The following is a 23,870-nucleotide window of genomic DNA, read 5'->3' as shown; positions in this document are numbered from 1 at the left end:
GTGTTATTCGTAGGACATGTTTCCAAGTATCACTGTGGTGGCTGAGTAGGAGTATCCTTGTTAGGTAGGCGTTTCCCATTTTAACAAGAGAAACCTCTACTAGTGGGTGGGCTACTTGGAGAAGAGGTCACAGTTGTTCAGTCTCAACACTCAGCAACTCATTCTTGTTAGCTATTTGTGTTTAAGGCGTTCACAGATTTTACATTTCTGAAGGTGGTTGTAAACTGCAGCCAGGCTTGGCCCCACTAAACAGACTATTCCTGGCATCAGGCACTTCCTCTGCCCAGGATACATGATTTCATCATTGCTCTTTGACTCTTCTTTGAACTCCTTACAATTTATCTAAGTCCTCCTGAATCACTGTCCCCGCTGCTGGGCCTGGCTTTCCAGGAAAGGCCTCACCTTGCTCTTGCCCACAGCATACCGCAGGGAGCTCGCGTTGGCCGGCAGCTGTCATCCACTGCCCCAGCCGGCCCTTCCTGAGATGGTCTCCCTGTCCCATGTGAGCAGGAGGCCTGGGGATGCACCTGCCTGCGCTGGCCGTGCCCAGAGGCCTCTCAGCTGCTCTTCCTTCCACAGGCGGGAGGGATGGCTGTGGGGTGGGGCCCCATCTGCTGCTTTGCTTCATTGTTTTTTCTCTGCTGTATCTTCTTGTTTTTCCAAGATTTGTTTCAAAATAATCCCTAATCTCCTTTTAGGTAATACATATTCAACTGGTTTATTGTAACACTGTCACCATTTTATCATCAACACCTTTGTATGTAGACAGATCAAGCCACCTTTTATTAAGCACATCTTCATTTTAGTCCTAAATCCACGTGTCATCAGGCTTAGTAGTAGTAAACACAAATGTGAACAAGATTATATTAAATTCTGAGTAGACTGAGTAGAGAGGCTTTTTTGATTTTTGTTTCTGAAGTTGGTGTATAAGGAAACTTAGTAATGAAAACAGAAGTAAATGAAAACCTAGCTGTAACTTTTGATTGCAAGTTAAAATTTTTAGATTATGTTGACCTTTGTTTCTTCCAGCACTTCTTTCAAAATATATTAAAGGAATTACTCTGTAGCAAGTTACAATAATGTTGAAAGTTTGGATCTCCTGTAACTTTCTGGAGCTGCTTGCTCTGATGCTCTGGAAGGAGCAGTCGCTCATTAGGGACACTATAAATACAAGGCTCAATTTTCTGTGCCACTAAGTAGGTCCCACTTCAATTCAGAGCAAATACCTTATGTAAGTCGAGTGAGGGGAACTTTCCTCAGCACATACCCGTTACTGGCGTTAACCTATTGATAATGAAATTCAAAGCCTGTTTTCTCTTGTGAAGGGTAGACGGAGCTTTGTGTGAGATGTCAAAGGAAATTAGGAGTTTAGTAACTGATGTAGAAACAGAAGAAGAGGCTTCTTTGTATTTTTTTGTCCTCATGCTTTTGACAAATACTGTTAACTACTTAGAATTTGGTCCACTGTACTAACCAGAAGTTAAAATGGTGGTTTGGGGAAATAGCAAAAATAAAAACAATATATTAAATTTTTTTCCCCTCTAATCTTATTGTTTCAATAAGGTTCTACAGTAATAGTTTACTCTTACTAGAAATTCACCTCAGGAAAGCAGCTAAGCATGTCATTGTTCTTGTGGATCAGAAACCTACTTTCTAGCATTTTAAAGCTATGTACATGTTCCTGTGGATGCATAAATTGCTTTAAGGTTTTTTCTTAATTTCCTTTTTTAACATTCCAGTCCAACCATTGTGTAATTTTTTTTTACTTGTCTTCATTCAAGGCATTTACTTCCTCTGTACGTGACAAGTCACACTTAACCCTGAGGAATGTCAAAATGTCCCTGATGAGAATGTGTCAGTTGACACTGTGATATATCAAGCACATGGTTTGTGATGGCATCCACTATTAGGTAACTGTGGGCTGTAATTATTGAGATGTGATGTCTGCGGATGTATGAACTTGGAAGAGTGCAGCTGCTGATGCTGAAGGCGGTGTCCAAAGAATACCATCTCTCTGTCTTGCATCTTGCTTGTTAGTTCTTGAGGCAGCTATGGTGCCTTGCAGTGTAATATTTACACAGCAGTTGAGGTGTGAAATTTCCTGCCACGGTGACATCCTAATCCATTTTGGCAGTGCTGTGACAAGAGTCAGGAGCATGAGCGTGTGCAGACCTGTTTGGTGGAACTGAGGAGACCAAAGGGAAAAGATGAAGAGATTGAAGAGGAAAGGGGAGCTTTGCCTTGAATTTGCAACCTTGCTGTTTCAGTTCAGAGTTTGGTATTTGAAGCACTGATGGAGCAGGGGGAGCAGCAAGTTCCTCTGGAGCTGCTTTCTGCAAGTAGCATAGAATATATGGTGTATTTGTAATGTGGACAATGACCATCAGCCCTGGTTACCTGCTGACAAAAAGAACAAAGCAAAGCGACAATCTTCTGAGTGCAGGAAACTTTCACTCCTTAGTTTTCAGTTCTACTCTGTGGGCTTTCTTGAAGTGAACTGTATCTCCTGTGCTGGATTAACACAGAAGGTTGCATCTGAAGCCTCTGCACGTGCTTTAACCATCTGTTGTAGTGAGCTGAGGGTGCTTTTGAAGCTGACAAAGACATATTGGATGGCTTCTGTGAACTGCTTATGCAAAGCAAGAGGTATCTGATTAAAAAATGCTGTTTCGTAATAGAAGACAAGCGATGTTCAGTCTCTTTAGCATAAAATTAATTGTTTAAGTAGTGTTTCTTTCTGTAGTCATTTCCTTGGCGTTGTTACTGTACCTGGCCTTGGTTTATGCATTAAGCTGTTAATATAGTTCAATTTTACAATTATACAAGCCCTTTCCTGTTGCTGAATGAAAGTAAGTTCTTCCCAAGTATTTCCAATCATGCTTTGATTACTTTCTGTTGTTACGGTGCCTGTGGACCAGGCCCCATTCATTCAAAAACTACTGATCTCAAATCTGGAAGGGCTGTACTGTTGTTTGTTAGTATCTTTTTAAGTTTGAAACTTTTACTGGAGCTGCAGTTAAATAGCCTGCTTCCTTCATTTTTGCCACAGTTACGTTTTAAACCTTTGGTCAGAGGAGTGCCAGGACGCACCAGCCCACTGGGTTGCTGTGAGCTTAGGGGAGATCTGTGACTGAGAGGAATACTTTTTCCTTGGGGCAGGGCTGTCAAGGTTCTTATGGTGGTTTTCCAAGCATTGGTTTTGGACTCCCAGAGTTCACCTAATCTCAACCTAGTTTTCTTTAGTTGGGATTATGTTCCTTTTCTGCAGGGTGTTTTTGAACCATCTCCAATTACTTATTTTTCCTCAGGCTTGTTCCTATTGTTGTTTTCTTTTCTGGTGGTAAGTATGAGTAGACTGTAGTTTTTAGTCCACTTAAATACTCTGATCTGACATACCTGGAAATTAGTAAGGGTTGCTTGAGGAAAGGCAAAGGAAAACTAATACCTTCTGAGTTTGATGTTAGGTCTGATAGATTGCCAATTTGAAGAATCAAAAGCGAGAGCCATAGTCTGTGTTAGCAAATCCTTTGGTGGAGTGAGTTGAGAGTGCAGAATGAAGCAGCAGGAGCTGAGCATCCGTGCTGAATGCTCTTTGCAGGCTTTGCTTTGGTCAGCTCTAGCCTGGTGGCATGGACTAACCACCCATTAGGTATGCTGCAGGAGCACATATTCCTGTTAAGTTTTATCTGTAAGGAATGTGGTTTGCATGCTCTGAAATCCTTTCACAGCGTGAACCGCAGCGTAGTGCAAAGTAATGTGTTCCCAGTGAACTCAAATGCGCATGTAGAAGGTGACCGGGAGGTGGGGCTGCACAAAAAGTCAGTGGTGAAGACCTGATCTTGGAGAAAGAGACCAGATAAGCCTTTACTGACAGCAAAATTTAAAAAGAGGAGTGATAAAAAGCCAAATATGTGGCTTGATCAAAGTTGTGACTTGCTAATAAATCAGTCATCCAGTTTGCTGGTTGCATCTTTGTGGGTGTAGACGTGTATTGCAGTATTAAGAGCAGATAGGATTTTGTTCTTGGCAATTTAGGAAAGTTGGAAATGGGCTTTTGGTGATGTAAACCTAAATATGAATAACTGATTCAACAGACTGTTAATACTGTGCAGACTGCAGTGGGAAAGAATTATGATGTTTATTAAAATGATGGAGATAAACGTAAAGGTATGCTATTAATGTTAGACATATGGAGATTAGGCCCAATATATGGAGTCTTTCAAGGAGAGCCATAGCCTAGACATGGAGGAGAGAGTATTTTAGTCAACTGTGAAACACCTGTTTAGCTGATCTTCAGCTAAAGCAAGTATCACTGGCCAAGTTATATTTTGACAGCTAGCTGTTACCACCATTGTATTCTGAGCTGGCTGCCACATGTTTTTACTGATGAACAAATACACCAGCTTTCCAGGTAAGTGCACGTACTCATACCACGAAGTAAGTACCTTGCACAGCAGAAGAGGGGATAGATAAGAAAATGAGTATTGTATTGTGATATTCATGTTACAAACACATGTAACAGTATTGCGTGACCCAGAGCGCATACTTGTGGTAACATTTGTCTTTTTTATACTTTGAATGCTAGGTCTACCCTGAATTACAAATCACCAACGTTGTTGAAGCCAACCAGCCAGTTACAATCCAGAACTGGTGCAAGAGGGGATGGAAGCAGTGCAACGGTCACCCGCATATTGTCGTTCCCTACAGGTGTTTGGGTGAGTGACTGAGTTTTAGTCTGTGTTTTCCTGCTCTTTGGTTTTTCAGTCTCTTCATGAAAAAGGGGATCTACATAACTATTTTTTACATCTCTATATTATCATCTTCTCCGAGGTGGGTTTTGTCCAATTGTTCAGTCCTTTAGGACTGCATTAACTAGAGAGAAAACACTCCTGCTCTTCCTGTTATTGTTTTCATGAGTGACTGCAAAGCAGGCTTCTGCTTACTCTTCCAATTTTTGTCATTATCTGTCCTCTCCCTTCTTTTCCTCCCATACAGACATGCATGTGTGTGCCCAGTTTACCAGTTTTTTTGCTTATATGCTATCCATTTCTTCCCTAAATAAGTACTTTTTTTTTTCCTTCCCATTATTTTTTCAATACCTAGTACTTGGTCTCTTACTGTGAATGACAATGGGAATCTGTTTTTATTGAAAGCAAGCAAAAGCTAGATTATAAATTCCCTTGTCTCTTTCTGCAACTTCATTTTTGTAGCAGCTGCTTGCTATTCTCTGCTGTATCCTTGGTGCTTTTAATCAATTCACCAATTTAAAAAGGAGGTTCAGGCCTTAATTTTTTTGTTAACCTTTACTTCTATTAGCATTCAGAAAACAGAATCATATTAATTTGTTGTTTTCATTAACATTCTAGGCACAACACTTTTTTGAGATTATTCCATGAGCTATTTAAGTATGTTGCTTTACCACTGCCATTTGAATGGTGATAAATTGGCTGCCTAGTTTCATGTTTAAATGCTGGAGTGCAGAGTTGGAACTTGCTTTTCTATTAAGCCGGGGCAGATAAAATGTGTGGAAAGCAGCTCAGGCCAGTTATTCCGTGAGCTAAATAATGAAGGTGATCCAGAAAATACACAATCTTCCTAGAATTTTTGATCATTTGTGTAGAATAGGTAAAATGCGTCACGCTCTGCCTGATGCCCAGGCAGTGAGTGTGCCAACTTAACAAAGATAGGACTGCAGAGTAGCTAACAAGCATGCTACCACTACGGTCAAAGGTGCCAAAACAGCAGATGTGCAAAATCTGTACTAAGAAGTATCAGTGAAATTTTATTGTTCACTAAAATTTCTAGATCTGATGTTTGTTTGTATGGATATGAAATAGGCATTGCTACACCTGCAGTATATTGTTGTTGATGCTACTGTAGGTAAGAAGGTCTAGTTTATTCTGAGCAAAGTGTTCAAGGAGAACCCAAATTCAAGACTTCTGGTGCAGGGAAGGACCTGCCTCTGAATCCTGACTGCAGGAAGGGACCTGCTGCTTTTTGTGTGTTTTCCAGACTTCTACATGAGGTGAGCTGGTCGCTTCCACCAAAAGTTTTAATGCTAAAAGAGACATGCTCTTCTACCCATTTGTTGCTGTGTTTTCTCTAGTTTTCCATAGTCAAGATAAAAACATCAACTTGTATTGTCAATACACTTGTAGAGCCAGATAAGCAACTTCTTGGAGGTGGGGCAGACCTGCAGTCTCACCTAGCTTCATCATGATGTATTTTATCGGATTCCATGCGAGTGCACTTGCACTAATTAGAGATGTGGCAGAAGAAGATCAGACTAGTGGAACTATAAAAACTAACTTTTATTATTTTTTGTATTATCATAAGCAAAGCTCTGAATTATGATCAGGGAACTATTATGGTCAGGACTGTCTATACTTATGTAGATTTTGTCAGTGCCCTGGAGAACTTACAGCCTAATTTAAGATAAAAGACAATGTCATCACAAGAGCAAATGAATATAAATTGGCCATGAATAAATTTAATCTGGAAATTACAAGGAAGTTTCTGCAAGAGTAAAGAGCTCCAACAGTCTTCTGGTAAAAGGAATAAGAAGTCTACTGATTTAGAAGGAAGTTCATAAATTTATGAACAGGCCTATATACAGTTCCCTGCAGGAGTGAGGAACTGGACTTGGACTTTTAAGGTGTCTTTCCTGAGTTGTGGTTTCAAATGAAAAATTATCAGGAGGTTAATGTCTGCTATCTTAAGTAGCAAGGTAGGCTTTGCTTGCTGGAGGCAAAAATTTCAAAGACATTTAAGCACCTCATGCCCATTAATGCTTTGCCCTTAGCTCCAATTTTCCTTTTTAAAATCCCCCCATATGCTTTCTTTTGCCTGATTTCCTTGTAATTAAGGCTTATGCAATTGTGTCTGTTTGTGTTTGTCATCCTTCTTCTATGCTGCCATTCATCTTTTGATTGTGACTGGAATACAACCAATAGAAACAAAAGCCTTAGATACTGATGTCCAAGAGTTTACTGGGGGAAGAGTGGCCACGTAATTACATCCACTCGAGGAAGAATGGTGAACGTGGCCATTATCTGTCATTTTGTCCATCAACCAGCCCTCTGCTTGTTGTGTATGGTTAAAGCTGGATTTTCTTGCATGTGGTGAAAGTGCATTATAGGAGGAGGCTGGAGGAGTGTGTCGTTTTTCCACATGTGAGGCTGGGAGTACAGCCCATCATGGAAAATGGGGCTTAGTACCCAGCAGTGGGGTGTTCATCTGTTGCTGGCAGCCCATGTTGTCCTCCTCTGTTGGCTCCCTGCCTTCAGAGTGGTGAAGCTGGTCATGAGATGAACAGATCCACTGAAAAGAGCAGAAGTCTTGAAGGGGGAAAAAAAGTGTCATTTGTGTTTTTTAACAAAGACTGTTCATTTACTTTTCCTGTTGGACAGTTACCCTTTTAATTTATTACTTTGATTTTTCTCTTGTCTAAAAGTTGCAGTCAAATACCTTGAATATTCTTCCTGTCTTGTACATCAAGGGGTAGACTGGAGACAGGGAGCTGATTGAATTCAGTCTGCCAGTCTCACAGCTTTGACAGATTATCTTTTTTTAATAATTTTATGCAATATCATGTTGTGGGTTTTTATTTTATTTTGATAGCTAATCTTGCAGCCTGCACAAACAGATCAGTATGAGGATACTGATTCTATTATCAGCATAAGCAGTACTATGTCTGTCTTAGACTACTTCTAAGGAGTCCCGAGACCTTTTTTTTTTCCTCTTTCTCTCCTGCTAATGCTTTGTTAATGTTAAAAGATATTTTTTTTAAAAGTTGAATCTTGCCTGTGACCTCTGAATGTGCCTCTTGGTGTGGTAGCTACTAGTGGGAAACTTCAGAAGTTGGGCACTGGCAGTGTCCCTTCCTCAGTAATTTTAGTGCGGGTAGACCCTTGATGTAGATCACTGTTAAATTCATCAACTCCGGTAAGAATTAAGATGCCAAAAGAAAGTTTGTCAGTGGGCAGCTGATTGCAGGGATGAGTCCTATAGATTTTACTTTGCTGTGAGAATCACATTCAGTATCTTGAGTCAGCTTATAGTTTCTTGCATCTTGACATCTTTTTCCACCGAGGTGAGAAACAGTGAGTGACAGAAATGTGTCTGCTTTCAGGCCAGAGCATCTTCACAGTCCATTTGCATCCCAGCCTTCAGCCGAGGCTGAGACGTGCAGAGAACATATCACTACAGCACTTGACTGCTTCATGAGGTTTTTTTCTGAGACTTGTGCATGATGGTACTTACTGCAGTTACTTACTTTGTAACAGTACATATTAGTAATATTTATCAGATTTATTAGATTACACAGCTTCATATTTTCTTAAGTGGATGCAACTAAAGCATAAAAGCAATAATTTAAATAAGGCAAAATGAAAGTCCCTTATTTGAGTCATGTCTTTGCAGTGACCACATAAATATGCCCCCTAAAAATGTTCAAATTGACCCTAAAGAAAAGCATTACTGGTTTAATTTAAATTTAAGATACAGTTTTGTGCCTGTGTGCAGGACTTTGCAGTGTTCTTAAAACTGCAAGCTTTGAGAAAATGTTCTTGTGCAATAAACCTGATTTACTGGTGTATACACTGCATGCTTCCAGAGATATGGGATTACCTGTACAGTTTCAGTTCATTGAAGAGGGGAAACTTCTTGTGAAGACGAAAATTCTTGAGTAAATTTTAGTTACCTTTCTTAACACAATGAAGGCATTTGCCTTAAAACTTTATTTATTTTTATCTTCCTGCTTTTAGAAAAGGACATCTTCCAGTGTGTGCTTATTATGGCTTGAAGCTCTGTTAGCCACCTTATGACAGAAAGAGGAATTTAGGTGGATATTTAGGTCTTTTGAATGATGGTGTCAGACTGCTGTCTTCAAGGGAAAATACGGGATTTGAGGGGATTTTTTTCAGTAATACAAAGCTTAAAGGCTTAAATTATGCTGTTTAAGGAGTATGCTCCTTGACATAGAGCCATGAATGTATTTTGGTGCTCAGGCAAAGGTGATAAGCCATGAGATGTGCTGGCAGAAGAGTGAAGATCTGCAGCACTTCCTTGGCATGGTGTCGGGTGTGCATGCTGGCGTTCTCACACCTGCAGAATGCAAAAAGCACGAGCTTTGAAGACCAAGCCCTCCAAAATGGTGACAGTAAGCTTGCTGTGTGGCATGGCTGCAGGGTTCCATCAGGCAGTGTCAAGAAGCCCATGATTTCCACTTTGTTTTATGGAAACTTCTTGAAAAATACCCTGACTGCAAACCTGGCCTTGTTAACGTGTGAGGGAGATCTGCCACTGGCTGCAGCAGGAGGGCAGGATTTCTACCTGTGCTGGGGCAGTGTGGGCAGTAAGCAGTAGTGTTTTACTCTCTCCTCTCTTTACTTCTTGCCTGAGGAAAAGCAGCTGGCGAATTTGTGCAGTGTGGGCTGTGCAATGAGGTAATTCACTCTGTGTTCCTGGCTGGCAGCAGGAGCAGGCATCCTTATTCCAATGCCATGATTCTTTGAATACCTTGAATAAATGAATGGCTATACATTTCTGAATAGATGACATTTCATTTACTGTTGGTGAAATACACCCCAGTTTAGCTGCTCATTGTGCACTGTAGCCCCGGAGAGAGAGGAGAAGCTGATTATGCAGATGTTCATGTTGCTGGATTGCTATGTGGGCATGGCAGACAAACAACTGCGAGGTGGGGTAAAGGGGAAGTATCAGGGCATTGATTAACTGCGCTGTGTAAAGTGTGTGCTTGCGTATTGACATGTGACTCTGATTCATTATCCTGTTAATGTATACTGCTAAGCACTGTATTCAGATCCAGATGTATTGTAATATCATTATGTATGTAGCCTCTGTCAATCAAAACATGATTACTTGCAATCATTTGTTCATAAACAAGTGGATTAGGTTATATCACAAGTATATTTTGCTGTTTGATTCTGTAGTGAAAAGCTGGCTTCTGTTTTTAACAAAAACATCTTTGAAAATGTTTAGTAACTTGTCATGCTTTATTACTCTTAACAGCTTGTAAAGTTAACCACTTGCTGATGTCAGAAGAAAAGGCATACTCAGGTTTTGATACACATGCCTAGCCAATTATACCAAAGAAAACACCAAGGTTATGCCTGGAATGAATCATTTAAATGGAGATATATGTAATTGACAGTTCTTTTGGTTCATCTGAGTGATTTCAACTGTGGGATTTTTTCCACGGAAGATTTGAAATGTCTGTTACATGGCAGTACTTGCTATTTTTTTTTTCCTCTCAGCTCGCTGTCTAGAGCACCTATTTCTGACTGCAATGACAGAGCTTCTCTTCTGGATACTTTGGAAGCACTTTCCACTGGCTCTTCCATGCAGTGCCTAATCAACAGAATGACATTAAATAATTGTTGCAGAGTTTTCCTGTCCCTGCTAGTTTAGCTATCCGCCTCCAGCTTGCCTCAGTGTCTGCTCAGCCATGTGAGTGATGCAGACAAGCCTCACACCACAATCTTTTCCTAAAATAAAAAAATGCATTTAGTTTCAGCCTACACGACTACATCATGTCTAGTTTTTCTGACAGCACTAGCTGACAGGAAGGAGAGGATCTCCAAAAATACTGACAATCTGAATTACTTAGTGGGGAGACCACGGGTAGAGAAATCCTAGGTGCAGTGAAAGGCGCAACTATTCATTGGGAGAAATATTTCATCTCTCTTCCTTACTCCCTCACAGACAATATTCTTGCCTAGTAGTGGTATTTTTGGTATAGTGCTAGCGGGCGGATGAGAAAGCCCTGCCTGCACAGGCTAGGCACATTTTTTTTGTGAAACTGCAAGCACTGCAGGGATAATGAGATGTCCTAACACACTGGCTTCCTTCCACTGCAGCAAAGCCTTGGCAGGTGCTCCCTAGCCAGGTTCCTGCCCAGGTCCAAAACTGTGCTTGGCTGCACACCGGCAGCTCTTAGAGTTGTGCTGGCAGTCAGTTTTCTCCTGTTTCTACATCCTCATGGCTGAGCTAATTGTGGCAAGCTTTTAGAGCCTCACTTCTTAAAGTGTGTTCTTAAATATGCAGCGGTGTAATTAAGAGCATGCCCCAACATGCTTCATTGAATAGGATGCTTTTGTGTTATACCTGAACTCTATTGGCTCGAATTTTATGGTCAGCTTCTGTAATAGAGAAGAAAGTGTCTGTGAAGCATCATTTGGGTTACTGATCGTTCATACAAGCAATAATGAGCTTATCTTTTTATTATAATTCTAAGCAGCTGTATTGCCTTGTGGTTTATAACTGTGTCTTTCCTAGTATTTTCTTCACAGAGCAGGACTGTATAAACTATTAAAAGTGGCCTTTGCCATGTTTTGGGAACAAAATATCATCAGCTGGAGGAAGAGGTGGGGAGTGGGCAGAGAAATCCTGAATGAGATCGCCCACTAGTAACACAAAAACTTCCTCAGGCAGTCATGGATCTGTTTCTGGAGGCTTCCACCTCCTCCTCACTTGAGCCAAACATCGGTTCAGCTGTTGGTTTAGCCAAATCCTAGCTGAAGGCATGGAAACCTTGAAGTGAAAAGATAAAGCAAAATTAGCATTCTGATGGTGACCAGAATGTGCCTTTATGTATGACTAAGAGTAAATATAAAACATCTTAATTTTTGTATAATGAGTCCATGAGAAGAAATAAATCCGAACTCGTGTATTTCTCTGCATTTTTAGGGTGTACATATGTTTTATTTGTTTGGTGACTTCATGAAGGTTTTAGTAAGAAGAGGATTTGTGGAACAGGTCACAACAGAAACTTTTTGAGATCTTGAACATAACAGCTCTGCAGATCTACTCCTAAAGCAGTAAAAGAATTCATTGTAGGTAAACATTGAAAATGAGGGGTTTATCTCTTTACAATGGACAAAGGAAACAAAGGCAGGTGGTGTATACACTTAAGCAACAGCTCACAGGAAGTGTCACTGGTATGTGAAAGTCTTTTTCATAGCTTATCTGTTAAAGACAGCATTACAAATCGTAGTAAATACTGTTTCTTTTCTTTTTTTTTTTTTTAATGTTTAGGAGCTTGAAAATATAAGTCAGCTTTCTGCTTGAATGACCAGTGCTAGCTGGACTAAGTTTTCTGTCTCTTTTAACTCTGCCCAGTCTGAGTGTGTCAGGGATTAAAAGCAGCATGTTCCTGCTTTTTCTGCAGTGCTTTATATAAAATGAGGTATCCACAAAAAGTAATGCTGAAAGAGTATTAGTAAGGTTAAAAAGAGCTCAAAAATTAGGAAAGGCGGAAGCTAAGCCCTACTCTTCCTGTGCAGGGAGTACCAGGGAGACTGCAATTGCAGGGTGGCCCCGTCTGCCCACCCTGTCCCCACTGCATGTGCCTGAGCGAGCTATTTGGTGTTTTCTTCTGACCTCCTGGCTCGGCCTCTCCACAGCCTTAATTACTGCTTGCCACTCAAATCCTGCCTGAAGTCAAAATTAATTTTCCTCTTAGAAGTTTCTCTAACCTTACCTGAGCACTATGGAGATACAGGTTTAGTTTCATAAAGGTCGTGAGGGTGAGGAGTGTCATCTCTAGTTTGTAGCTGGAAGGCTGGAGAAAGGCTGTGGAGAAGCTTCAAAACCAGAAGTATCTGTTGATAGTTGGGCTCCAAATTGTGAAGCACTTGAAACAGTGTTTATGTGTATGTGTCCATATGTACACAATGATTCTTTATGAAGCATGTACATATATTTGGTTTTGATAGGTGTGTGCATTCACACATGAATGCAGCCTGCAAGTAATGCCTGAAGCCACTGCATGAGTTTCATAGCACACATGCAGCTTCTGGAACAGACAAATCAGGAACTTTTCATCCAAGCATCTTTTGTAGTGCCATGGAGCTGATTCATCCTTTTTTTTTGGTGTTTCCTTCAACATACAGTACTTAATTTTGCAATGGGAGAATTCTGCTAATTAAAGTGTGTTGTTTGCTTAGCCTTTTAGGAAGGAGAGGTGGGGGGGAGAAAGGAAGTGTAGGTCTTGCCACGTGTCATTAAATTGATTTGGAAATGAAATATCTTCCCACAGATTTCTGTCACCTAACTGAAAGCAGTGTAAGATCTAATGCTAAATACATTCTCGTCTCAGAGGAGGATAAAATGTTGCCAACAGATTTGATGCAGTTAACTGCAAAGGAGGAGTCAGTGATGGGAATCACTGGATGTTTCTTAAAAGGTGCTAGGGAAGATCCTGGAAATGCTTTTCAGTAAGCCTGTTTGGGGGGGTGGTGGTGCTTTTTTTTGACGTGCTGAACACCTAGGAATATTGGACTTCTCAGTGAGTGTGGTACTGAGCAAGAGGCTCTTTTCATTATTTTTTTTAAAGGAGTGTAGGTAGACAAATGGATAGTGTGTCCACTTTGATTTTTCAAAAGAAATTTAACAAGGTCGATTACCAGAAGCTATTAAAGAAATTAATCTACCATGGAATAGAAGAGAAAACTCTTATGTGGCTAAATAAGAAGATAGATAAAAAAAGGCAGGAATTAATGGTCCATCCTCAAGGTGGAGAAAGGTCACCACTAGAATCTCAAGAGATCAATTCTTGTGCCTGTGACATTGAAAATACTTGTGATTTGGAAAAGAAGGTAAGTCGTGAGGTGACCCATTTGATGATGACACTAAGTTATTCAAGGTGGAATTAATAAAGGCTTACTGAAGAATTTCAGCTGACCCTCTGATACTGATTGACTGGGAGTAAAATGGCAGGTGAAAATTGATACAGTAAAGGCAGTGTGTGTGGGAGAAGCACAAAATAAATTAATTTTATCTTAATGCATATGGTGATACTGCGAGTAGCCTCTTAACCTTAACAAGGACTGAGACCTTGGGTATTAATAGCTCTGTGAAAACAAAGGTTCATTAGTGCCCAAAAAGCAGTATTGGGGGTTATTAGGAAAGGAATGGGGAATAATATGTAGAACATAACTGTACCACTGTGCCAATTATGGACTTACCTGTGTTTGTTAACACTGTGAGTTCTGGTCTTCCTCATAATAAGTATATAGTAGAAACACAAGAGTTTAAAGTGATGGTGAGTGCTTGAAGTATGACATAGCTCCTGTAGAAGGAATGACACAGTACATTAGAACTTTCCAGCACAGAAATGAAGTTGCCTGGAGGCTCTGATAGTGCTCTGCAAAGTCATGAGTAGCTTGGAGAGGATGGATGAGGAATGGTCATTCACCCTATCTTTCATGATGAGACCTTGGGTTATCAGATGAGACTAGCAGGCTTCAGGGTCCAAGCAAACAGAAATCATTGCATAGTTGTGTATTTTGTTGCACAGTGTGTATATGAGCTCCTCATCCCTCTGCCACCTCTTCATCATGTGAATGCCGAGAGCCTACAAAGGTTCAAAGCCCAACAGGACAGTTCACTACAGGATAACTCAACAGGTATTAAGGACCTTAGCCTTGCGTCTGTGGAGGTGGTGGTGAAACACCGTCTTGAGGTAGTACTGCCATATGGTCTTCTACACTTTACACCCTTGTTTGATGTTTTGTTGTAGGTACCTGCTGTTGACCACTCAAGCTAAAAGGTTTTTTTGGACCAAGATAGACACTTTTGTGCTTACATAGGTGTCTTTCCTGTAACAAAGAGTACTTGTCGTCAGACTTCGTAGCCCCGTCCTCTCTATCTGCTGCTCCCCTGTTTTTATGTATCTCTGAGGGCTGCTGCCCCTGTCCTTCTCACTGAGTCTCTCTCTCTCTCTCCCTCCAGGTTTCCCAGCAAGAAACTCCCTTCTTTGGCTCACTGAGTCCTACTGTCTTGTTTATCACCATTCCACTCAAGTCTCCTTGCCCTCAGGCACTGATGTTTTTTCACCTCTCTTTTCCTTCTGAGTAACCTTCTTCCTAGTTTAGTATCTGTCTCCTCCTCTCTGCATGTCCTCTTCTGCTTCCTCTCAGCATCTGCTATCCAAGCCAGTCTTACTTGTGTCCGCTTTCCAGCTCTTCATCAGCTCAGCCACGCATCTCCTGTCATCTCATTTCACATCTCACTTGATGCTACCTGAGCCAGGCAGATAGAGACCCTGTGATACTTCCTGGGAGCAGTGAGATCAGTCTTGTTCTAGCACAAAGGCAAGGTGGCACTTTAAAGGAAAAAAAAAATACCCTTCTGTCACAGGCAAAAACATACTCTGTGTTCTGAGTGGTGTTTGTGCACACCTGTCAGTGCTTCTTCAAGTATAAAGAGATGTGTAATTGCCTCAACTTAGCTTCTATTTTGTATTTTATTTTTCAACAAATTGCAATAAATTTGCTTTATTAAAGCATTCTCGCTTATGACTGCTATAGACACAGATTGAGGGTTGTTTCTGATGTTGCTATTTGTGTTGAAGGAAGATCTGTTGCTCTGTTTGTCAAATGACCTAACTGCTGTGAGATATTCTACTTAAAGCTTAGCTAAGCTAAGATGACTTTGTGTTGTACAACAAAAATGGTCATTGGTTTCCCCTTTCATGGTATTTGATGAATGTTTTAAATGGTCTTTAATTTCCCTTTTTCAGTGAAAAATGCAGATCTTGATTCCATGTTTCCTTACAGCTGCATTTAATTCTTCTTTTAAAACAAACAAAAAACTCCCACCTTAAATCCTTCAGATATCTTTTTTTTCCCTCCACTATTTCTGTCCCATATGTGGCTTATAATATTGGATGAGCTGACTGTTTCTTTAGTCTTTATTTGACGTCCATTATCTTGTAGGCAGGATGGAAGAACATTGTTGTCTCTTTAAGTGCTGGCATTGTTATTCTTTCTGTGCACCAAATCCAACACTGCAACTGAATAAAACAGGGAAACTCAGAATAATCATGTTTCAGGTTTTGGAAACCGAAGGAGAAAAAGCCACAGTAGTGGGCAGAACTTTGGGAAAGAGCCTCTTGGTTACGAGTGATGCTATAGAAACTGCATTTCCAAAGTCTTGCGGGAGAGTGGATTAGACTTGTGACAGGCTTTTAAAATACCTGTTTCACGCCTGAGGCGACACTGTCCTCTGTCCCTTAGAAAGGAAATAGTGAGCAAGGTAGCAATTCCACTTGATGGTTACTTTGTGCAGAAGCAAATGAGGGAATTCTTTGGGAATGCTGGGTGTGGTTCCTTGGTTTTTGTCACTGAATGTCTGTTACTGCTTCTAGAGTCCACTTGGGTCTGGGAACAGCTGAGCCACCTCTTATTTCGTGGAATGTAAATTAGCAGTGCTTCCAGGGTATCAGCAGCCTCTGGACAAAAGTTATTGTGCACCTTGAGTTTTATGTTATGTCCATGTTGGGTTTTTTGTTACTTTCAACAGTATTATTATGCCCATGTAATTTTGAGGTGGCCTTGCATTAAAGCTCTATCGCTTTGAATTTAAGATCTAGATTTGGTGGTTTTTTATGTCACAATACTTTCACCAAGACATCAGAATTGCTTTTCATGAAAAATGTGTTTGTTTTTTAAACAGCATAGTAAAATGGTTCTTAATTTGTTAACCACAACAACAATTATTTTTTTAAATAGAATATATGTACTGTAATCAACAGTATATGTATTAGTTTTTTGTTGTCAGAGTGCTGGTATGAATTAATCTCCATATTTGTTTTTTTAATTTAGGCAGGCAATTTATTTAATGTATTTAATGATTTAAGTGGCTTTCTGTGAAAGTCTCTTCATTAGGAGACTTTAGACATTTGTTTATAAACATGCCCTTACATTGTCATTCCTAGTGGATAGCCTGGCTTTTGGGGAAAATTTGTGTCAGAGAGCTTATCTCTAACTTTAGAAAAGTGTTTGCAAAATGACTTTCAGTAAGTGTAGGAAAGAACTTGCTTAATTTTCAGTAAAGTATTTCTTGTTTAGGGCACATTGTCCTTCAAGCAAAGAGGACGGATAAAGCGAGTACTTAAGATGTGACAATGCAGTGCCTCAGTGTTTATCCGCCCTCAAAGGATAAATTGTCCATAACTGGCAAGGGGAGGCATGGCAGCATTATAGGGCCATGCTTGAAGTGCTGGAAGTCACTCAGGTCTAGCACACGTTCATTCATCAGACCTTGTCGCTGACAGCCTCGGGATGAAGGAGAGGTACAGCCTCGTGCTGGCTGGGCTCAGACCCAGCAGCATTCCCATGAAATGGCAAGCTGGGATTCAACGGCTGCAGGGCTGCTTCCACGGAGCTGTGCTGGGATGACACCAGCCGTCTTCCCGCTGGACGGATTGCTGGGCTCAGAGTGTGTCCCTAGGGAAAGAGTTACAGCACTTCATGCTTGTGTAAACATCCGCAATCTTTGCAAGATGAACATGCTGACATTTGAAGGTCAAACATGCTTCAACACTTCCAGGCCCTTACCCACAAGCACAGGCATCTTTATCACGCAAGCAGAAATTCCTTTTGGATTGCTTTTTCTTCCACATGAAAGCTTATACTCATGATCAATGCTAAAAACTACTGTGTAACAGGAGAGATTTTGTGTTCAAATGCAGAGGGTTGTTTTCTTGTGGAAAACTGCTGCAATGGAAAATATAAGTTGAGAATGTTTATACACGATTCATAAGAACGAAGCATCCATTACCCATCTAGGCATTCAGGTTTTGATGAATCTATGTAGATACTAGATTCTCTTTGAAATTGGAAAAGCAAGCTATTTTTTAGTATGCTTCTCAAGGGATCAGTGGCAACAGAAATCCAAGAACTTTCTCATGCAGTGTGTATTTGGTGGTTTTGTTTTTTTTTTAATAGAACTGTCCCAAATTCTCTCAATTCTTACTTTTGATGAGTTGGGGGGGGGGGGGGGGGAGGTAATGGATTTTTTTTTTTTTTAAGTTTGCTTTTTGTGAAGCTCTTCAAATTTGGACACATGGTTTGTCAACAGCCCTGAAAACTGAGAGCTGAGTAGACTAGCAGTCCTCCATTCAACCGCTCTTCCATTTTTGACTGTGTGTGAGATTCTCTGCTCAGAAAGCTGCATGGAGGTCAGGCAGGGGTGTAAGTGGTCACGATTGGGGTGGATGGTCCACAGGACCACCAGTTTGGCTCTGGGAAGCTGGGGGGCCGCTGGTGGGGTGGCACTGTCTTCTCTGGAGCTAGCTGTTAATTCCCTCTTACTGTCATCTGCCTGCCAGCCTTGTCTGGCCTGTTAGTGTAGGGACATCATGAGTTTCTGTAGTTTGCTCATCCTTGTTGTTACAGGAAGCTAAAGGCAGAACAACTGCAGTACCCAGGGGTAGGAATGCATTGGCATTCACTTACCAAAGCAAGCATATGATGGGATTGTCTGGGTGTGGTGTTTTTTGGTTGTGGGTTTTTTTTTTTTTTAATTGCATGCTTGCATTTATTTATTTACTCTTCACAAGAAGACTTGCATTGGTTTTATTTGGAAGGGACTAGTCTTCTCTGCTTGTGCCTTCACTGGGTTAAAAATGAAGAAACATGCCAGCATAGGGGAGTTACAAAGTGGTGGAAGTGAAAAATCTGGTTCTGCAGAGCAGTTGCGCATGACCAGATTGGTTTTAAACGTCTTAACTTGATCTATTTATGTGTAGATCATACCAGCATAATACTTAATAATACCCACAGCCTGCTTGTTAACAAAAATAAAGCTAATAACTTTAATACTTCATTAGCTTGAAGAATTGCTGCTGATTTACTGATTACAGTATAGTCTTTCCTCATGAGTGGTTTCATGTGTATTAGTGAATGTATGAGCAGTTCTGCATTTTGCTTTCGCTACAAATTTAAACTTTATTCAGACATTTTGAACTTCCTTACTGACCTCCAGGTTGAGAAATAATAGTAGGGTTTTTCAGTATGTTCAGAATCACATGGAAACTTTTCTTAATTATCACTAAGGGAACTTAAAAGGGGAATTTGTTCCAGTTAAATATGTGAACCTGAAGCTAATAACAAAGCACTTCAGTTTTAGTAGGACATACAAGTATCCTTAAAATTAAAAAAAAAAAAAAAAAAAAGGAAGAAAATATAGTCATAGCCTTTCTTCTTGATGTCCTGAATTTTTTTTGTTGTTTTCTACTCAGGAATTTTTTGTGTGTACCTAAAAAATGCAGAATTGTTAGGTAAGTGTTGTATTTTAGTTCCATACTTAACCTGGCCATTAAGAATGCTTCCTAATTGTTCAGTTTGAAATACTGAAAGATAGCAAAAACCTGTGCTAGGGATAATGAATGAAGATCATGATTATTGGAAATTATTTACTTTCTACATTAATATGTTTGATCTTTAACTCCCAGTGGCTTTTTCAGTAGGTTCTTGATGTGTAAAATATTTAAATTACCCCATTTTTATCTATTAGATCATTGCAACTAGGTCAACAGAAAATTGAATCGTAACAACTTGATATCAAAGGTAATTTTGGTAACACAAATTAATTTTAACTGTGTAATAGTAACAGCTTCCACTTCTTTTTCCAGAAGGTAATCAGGTGAATACATAAACAGTGTCTGCTTCTCAGGAAGTCTAATACTCCATGCTTTGAAGGAGACTGGTTTTTATTTTAGTTTTTCCCTTGGCTGTTCTTCATTGAGTTGGTCTTATGTATGATGTGTGTTCATATCTTTTTATTATAGTTTAACCTAGGATGCAATTTCTGAATATCCGTTATTTTGTCAAGTTATTTTCCCCTCATGACTGTTGTTAACCTGTTACAAGATTATTCAGTATTTATGATCAGCTCCCTGTGACTACAGCTGTTTGGAACCAGTCCACCCAACAGAGATTACAAACCCTTTGGGAAAAGGACTACCTTAGTGTTTATATGCTACTTAACAGAGGAGCATCCTGCCTTCTGACTGAAAAGCCTGTATTTCACCTTACAGTACAAATGAGATGATAAACAGCATGCACATCCTATAGCTGGAGCTGTTTCCTTTTACCTGTTCTCTGGGATTTGTTTATTCAGTCTATTCTAAAGATGTGATAGGCAGACTCCTTCCCTCTGAGTACCGTGGACTTTTTTTATGTGTGCGTATAGTTCTCTTTGGAGAATAACCTTCAGGAATATTTCCTTCTTACAGTGAAATCCCTTCTGAGTTCTGTACTCGGCTTCAAATTTGGCTCCCTGTGTACCAGGCAATTTGTATTACATACATTTCATAACCTGGGTAAGCTCAAATTGAATTAGGTAATTTTTCTTCAGTCTGGGAAGAGACGGAAGTCTTTTGGGCAGGGTTTCCATCTGATGGTGCCTGTACTGCCACAGTCTGGCCAATAGCAGTCTATGAACGCTTTGCTGGAGCGGAGTTGGAGGAAGCATTCAGGGGTTGAAGGATCTGGGTTTGTCTTTCTGCTGCCCTTCTCTTGCAGCTCATCTCAGTTCGGCAAAGATCAGTTGGCAGACAGTATTGGTGAAATCTGAGCCAAGCTGACTACATAAATGATCCCAAAATTGCCTTTCAGTAGTAGTGTCTTAAAATCCAGCTCTCTGATCTTGCTGATGGCATGGTCACAGGTGTGGTAATGCTGGCATGAGACCAGACTGTGGGGTGCAGGTGAGGCAGAGGAGAGCACGGAGCCACCCTTTTTCTGAGAGAAGCACTGAGCTGGGTTGGCCTAAGCTAATCTAAAACAATGTTCCCAGTATTCACAATTTTTTGAAAACGCAAGCTCCCATGCTTATCAATGGCCTGTGAAACTGGCTAGCCAGAGTGGTTTTTGCTAGTTGTTTTGGGGTTTATATTCTAAAATACTGGGTTGACTTTGAAAATAGAAAACAGCATGTGTAAATCAGTCATTGTATTGTTGTTGTAGAGCACTGAAGTGATAAATCTTTTATGTTTCTTATCCTGTTTCAAATTTTGGGGAAAAAAGTCAAACTTCAGTCTAGTTAAGTGTGAACTTCCCCTCCACATGTCCTTTTGCTTTGTTCTATAAATCATAAATATTTTGATATGTCACTTTGTTCTCAGTTAGGGAAACAAGGTTTTTAAATTAAAACTTGATTGAACGTTAATCTAACATTTTTTCTGTAGCCTACCCAGAACCTTTTAGAACTACTTTTGTTCTCCTTTAATAACTAACAATGATCCCTCAAGTTAATATGGCATATCATAAAGGAGTAATACTAAAGTCTCATATACCTTTCTTTTTTGTTAAAATCTCTAAAATGATAGGCAGCTGTAAAGTTTTATTTCGATTTTCAGTTATGTAACTGCCCTCATAATTTACAAAATGTCTTCTATGTCAAGGGTGTTTCAAGAGTTTTTAAGTTCTAATAAAAATGGAAGGTGTGATTTCAAGTTAAACTCTAACGCCATTTTTATTATGCATGAGCAATTGACTGTGTACAATTACTGTTATCAGGTCTGTTACAACAGAATCAATTTACAGCAGGTTTTTGTACATTATCAGGGGTAAAGCTTTTAAGGAAAAATGTGCTCTAAAACAGCATGCGCTCTGCTGAGGCCAGTTAGTTTTAGTTAAGGGCATTGGAGAAGTGGGAGGATGCCTTTTTGAGCCTCCTGAGTGCTTTGAGGTGCTACCTCTTTCCATTTGCCACCTCCTCTCTTCCAGCAGTATGGCTTGTAAGGTGCCTCTGAGGTTGCTCATTGCCCAAAATTCCTCTTTTTGTCAACTGCATTTCCACAGGAGAATGGTGTCTTCACTGTGTTTTGGTCTATGTGCCACATCAGGAGATGTGGGCTAACTCTGTACCCAAGCATTCCTTTTTGAAGTTGGTTATCAGTAGATGATAACCTTTTCTCTTCCCTCCCTCCCTCCCTCCCTCCTTCCCTCCCTCCCTCCTTCCCTCCCTCGTCCCATTGTTCTCTCAAGATTTCTGTTTATCTCATGGCAACTGTAGCTGGGGATGAAATGGGGTAAAAGAGCACCTTTGTGGAAAACCTTCTGAAGAACTCATTGATGTTGCCTCTCATTTGGCAAAACTAATTTTTTTGAAGTACTGCTTAAAGCACAGTGCTTGTTTTGCTGAATTGGGATGTCAGCTCACTTGACCCTTTTCTGTGATGTGGCAGGTTCAGATTTCTAAGCGAGAACAGCTGTGCTGTAAGAAGTGCTTAAGCACCTTCCCTGTTCCAGCAGACCCTTCTCACCTTGAACCTCTTTCACTAGCTGTGGTCAGAAGCCTTGGGTAGATGATGGAGTTCAAGAAATGTATCTAAGAAAAAGTTTTAACCACGACAGCCTGTACAAAATTCTTATGTGAATAATTAAATTCTATTTAGGTGCAGATTTTCTGAGGGTATGTACTGTCTTCTCCATATCGATAGATACATCAAACAAAACAAGTGCCAAAATGAAGCCCAGAGGTATCTATTCATTACTTCCTTCCAGGGGGAGTACAACCATGAGCCATTAATCATTGAGCTTGACAGCACAGTCAGTTTTTCACCCAACTAGTAGTCCATCTACCTATACCGTAACATCCCAATCTGGATACAAAGAGGTTGCGAGAGGGAGATGATGTTGAATTCCTTGCTAAAATTAAGATAGACAGTATCTTTTGCTTTGTTTCTGCTCAGTGATCTTGCCATTTCATCCTAGAAGGCAAGTCTGGTTGATCAAGCGTGATTTACATTTGTTAAATCTGTTTTGGCTATTGCAAATAATCATCTCCATGTGCCCAAAAATGGCTTTCAATAGGATTTGGTCCATGGTTTTCCCAGAAACTGAAGTGAGGCAGACTGGCCTGTAATTCCCTGAAGCATCTTTCTTGCAATGTGATTGCAGCTTCTGCCTTTCTCCAGACATCAGGACCCTCCCCCAAATTCTCTGATCTCTCAGAGATGTGTAAATCAGTCAGGTTTTGCTTTGAACCGTGTATCAGAATCTGGTTTATAAATCAAACAACTTGAAGCTTCTGACCAGAAGCTTTGGTGAATCAGTGTATGATAGTTGTAGACAAATTTCAGGGAGTCCTCTGTTGCCCTAATACTTAAAAACATGAGTAACTAGCCATTCAGAACTGTCATTACACGAAGAAATGACAGTGTTTATCAGTCGTCCATTGCTTATAAGTAGCATTTTATTTCTAAAAAGGGATGCTTGCTGAATGCACAATGTCGCGTTGCATTTAGTCTACATGACTGCTTATCTTGTAGCTTCCTTGAATTACTGTGCCCAAGTTGGCTCTTCTCTTTCCCCCAGGCTGTCCCATCCCAGCAGCCTCGTAGCTGAGCTGCCAGACCACACTGCCATCCTTACTGCAAGATGAGTAAAGGCTTTTCTCTGTGTAGAGCAAAACCACATTTTGTCAGCTAGTTGTTAATCTGGTTACCTGTAAACTTTGCAAAGCCTGAAAGTGTTTTTTTATTTTCCCATGTTGCTGGTAACATGGCAAAGTCCTTCACCCACAGGTGGTAACAATTTGAGTGGAAGTTTGGTCTTGGCAAACAGAATATTCAGGGCTCAGCAGTCTTATGGGAAGTGATTGCTTAGGTGGTTAATAATCAGCAAGGTATTTCTAAGTTGATCTTCAGCGGCTGCTTATGGAGTTATTTATTCACTCATCAGAGGCTTTGCACAAGGTGCTATTGCAGAAACAATTGCTGCCTGAACTTCATTTCATAGAGATTTGTGTTCTTTGCTAGAAGAGAGCAAGCGACAACTGAATTAAATTACTGCTGAAGTAAAAAGAATCAAAACTTTTACAAATAAATACGCAGTATGATGCTGTTTTGGAAGGGGAAAAAAAACTCACAAAACTGAAATCTTACTGAAGTAAATGTTTCCTTGTTTAAAAGGTGGTATAATTCCTCATTGTAATCCTAGTATTTGAAATGGCTTTTGATGGCCAAACCTTAGGTGTCTGCAGCATTTTCATTCTTTCCACCTATATATAGTTTATGATCATTACTCCCTCTAAACATCAGTGATTAGTGGGGC

General features: G+C 40.2%; 1 protein-coding gene across 2 annotated transcripts in view; it reads left to right on the top strand.

The window, feature by feature from the left end:
- The window catches only part of APP (amyloid beta precursor protein), a 227,767-nt gene that overhangs the window by 73,593 nt on the left and 130,304 nt on the right, over positions 1-23,870 (top strand). For both annotated transcript variants that reach the window (XM_074813930.1, XM_074813921.1), the window contains exon 3: positions 4,586-4,715. In XM_074813930.1, the coding sequence (XP_074670031.1) occupies positions 4,586-4,715 (130 nt within the window). The remainder of the gene's footprint in view (positions 1-4,585; positions 4,716-23,870) is intronic.

The sequence above is a fragment of the Strix aluco genome, chromosome 2 (genome assembly GCF_031877795.1).
Source record: "Strix aluco isolate bStrAlu1 chromosome 2, bStrAlu1.hap1, whole genome shotgun sequence".
Classification (NCBI taxonomy): domain Eukaryota; kingdom Metazoa; phylum Chordata; class Aves; order Strigiformes; family Strigidae; genus Strix; species Strix aluco.
The sequence above is the reverse complement of the archived record's forward strand: the minus strand, read 5'-3'. Positions and strand labels throughout refer to the sequence as shown.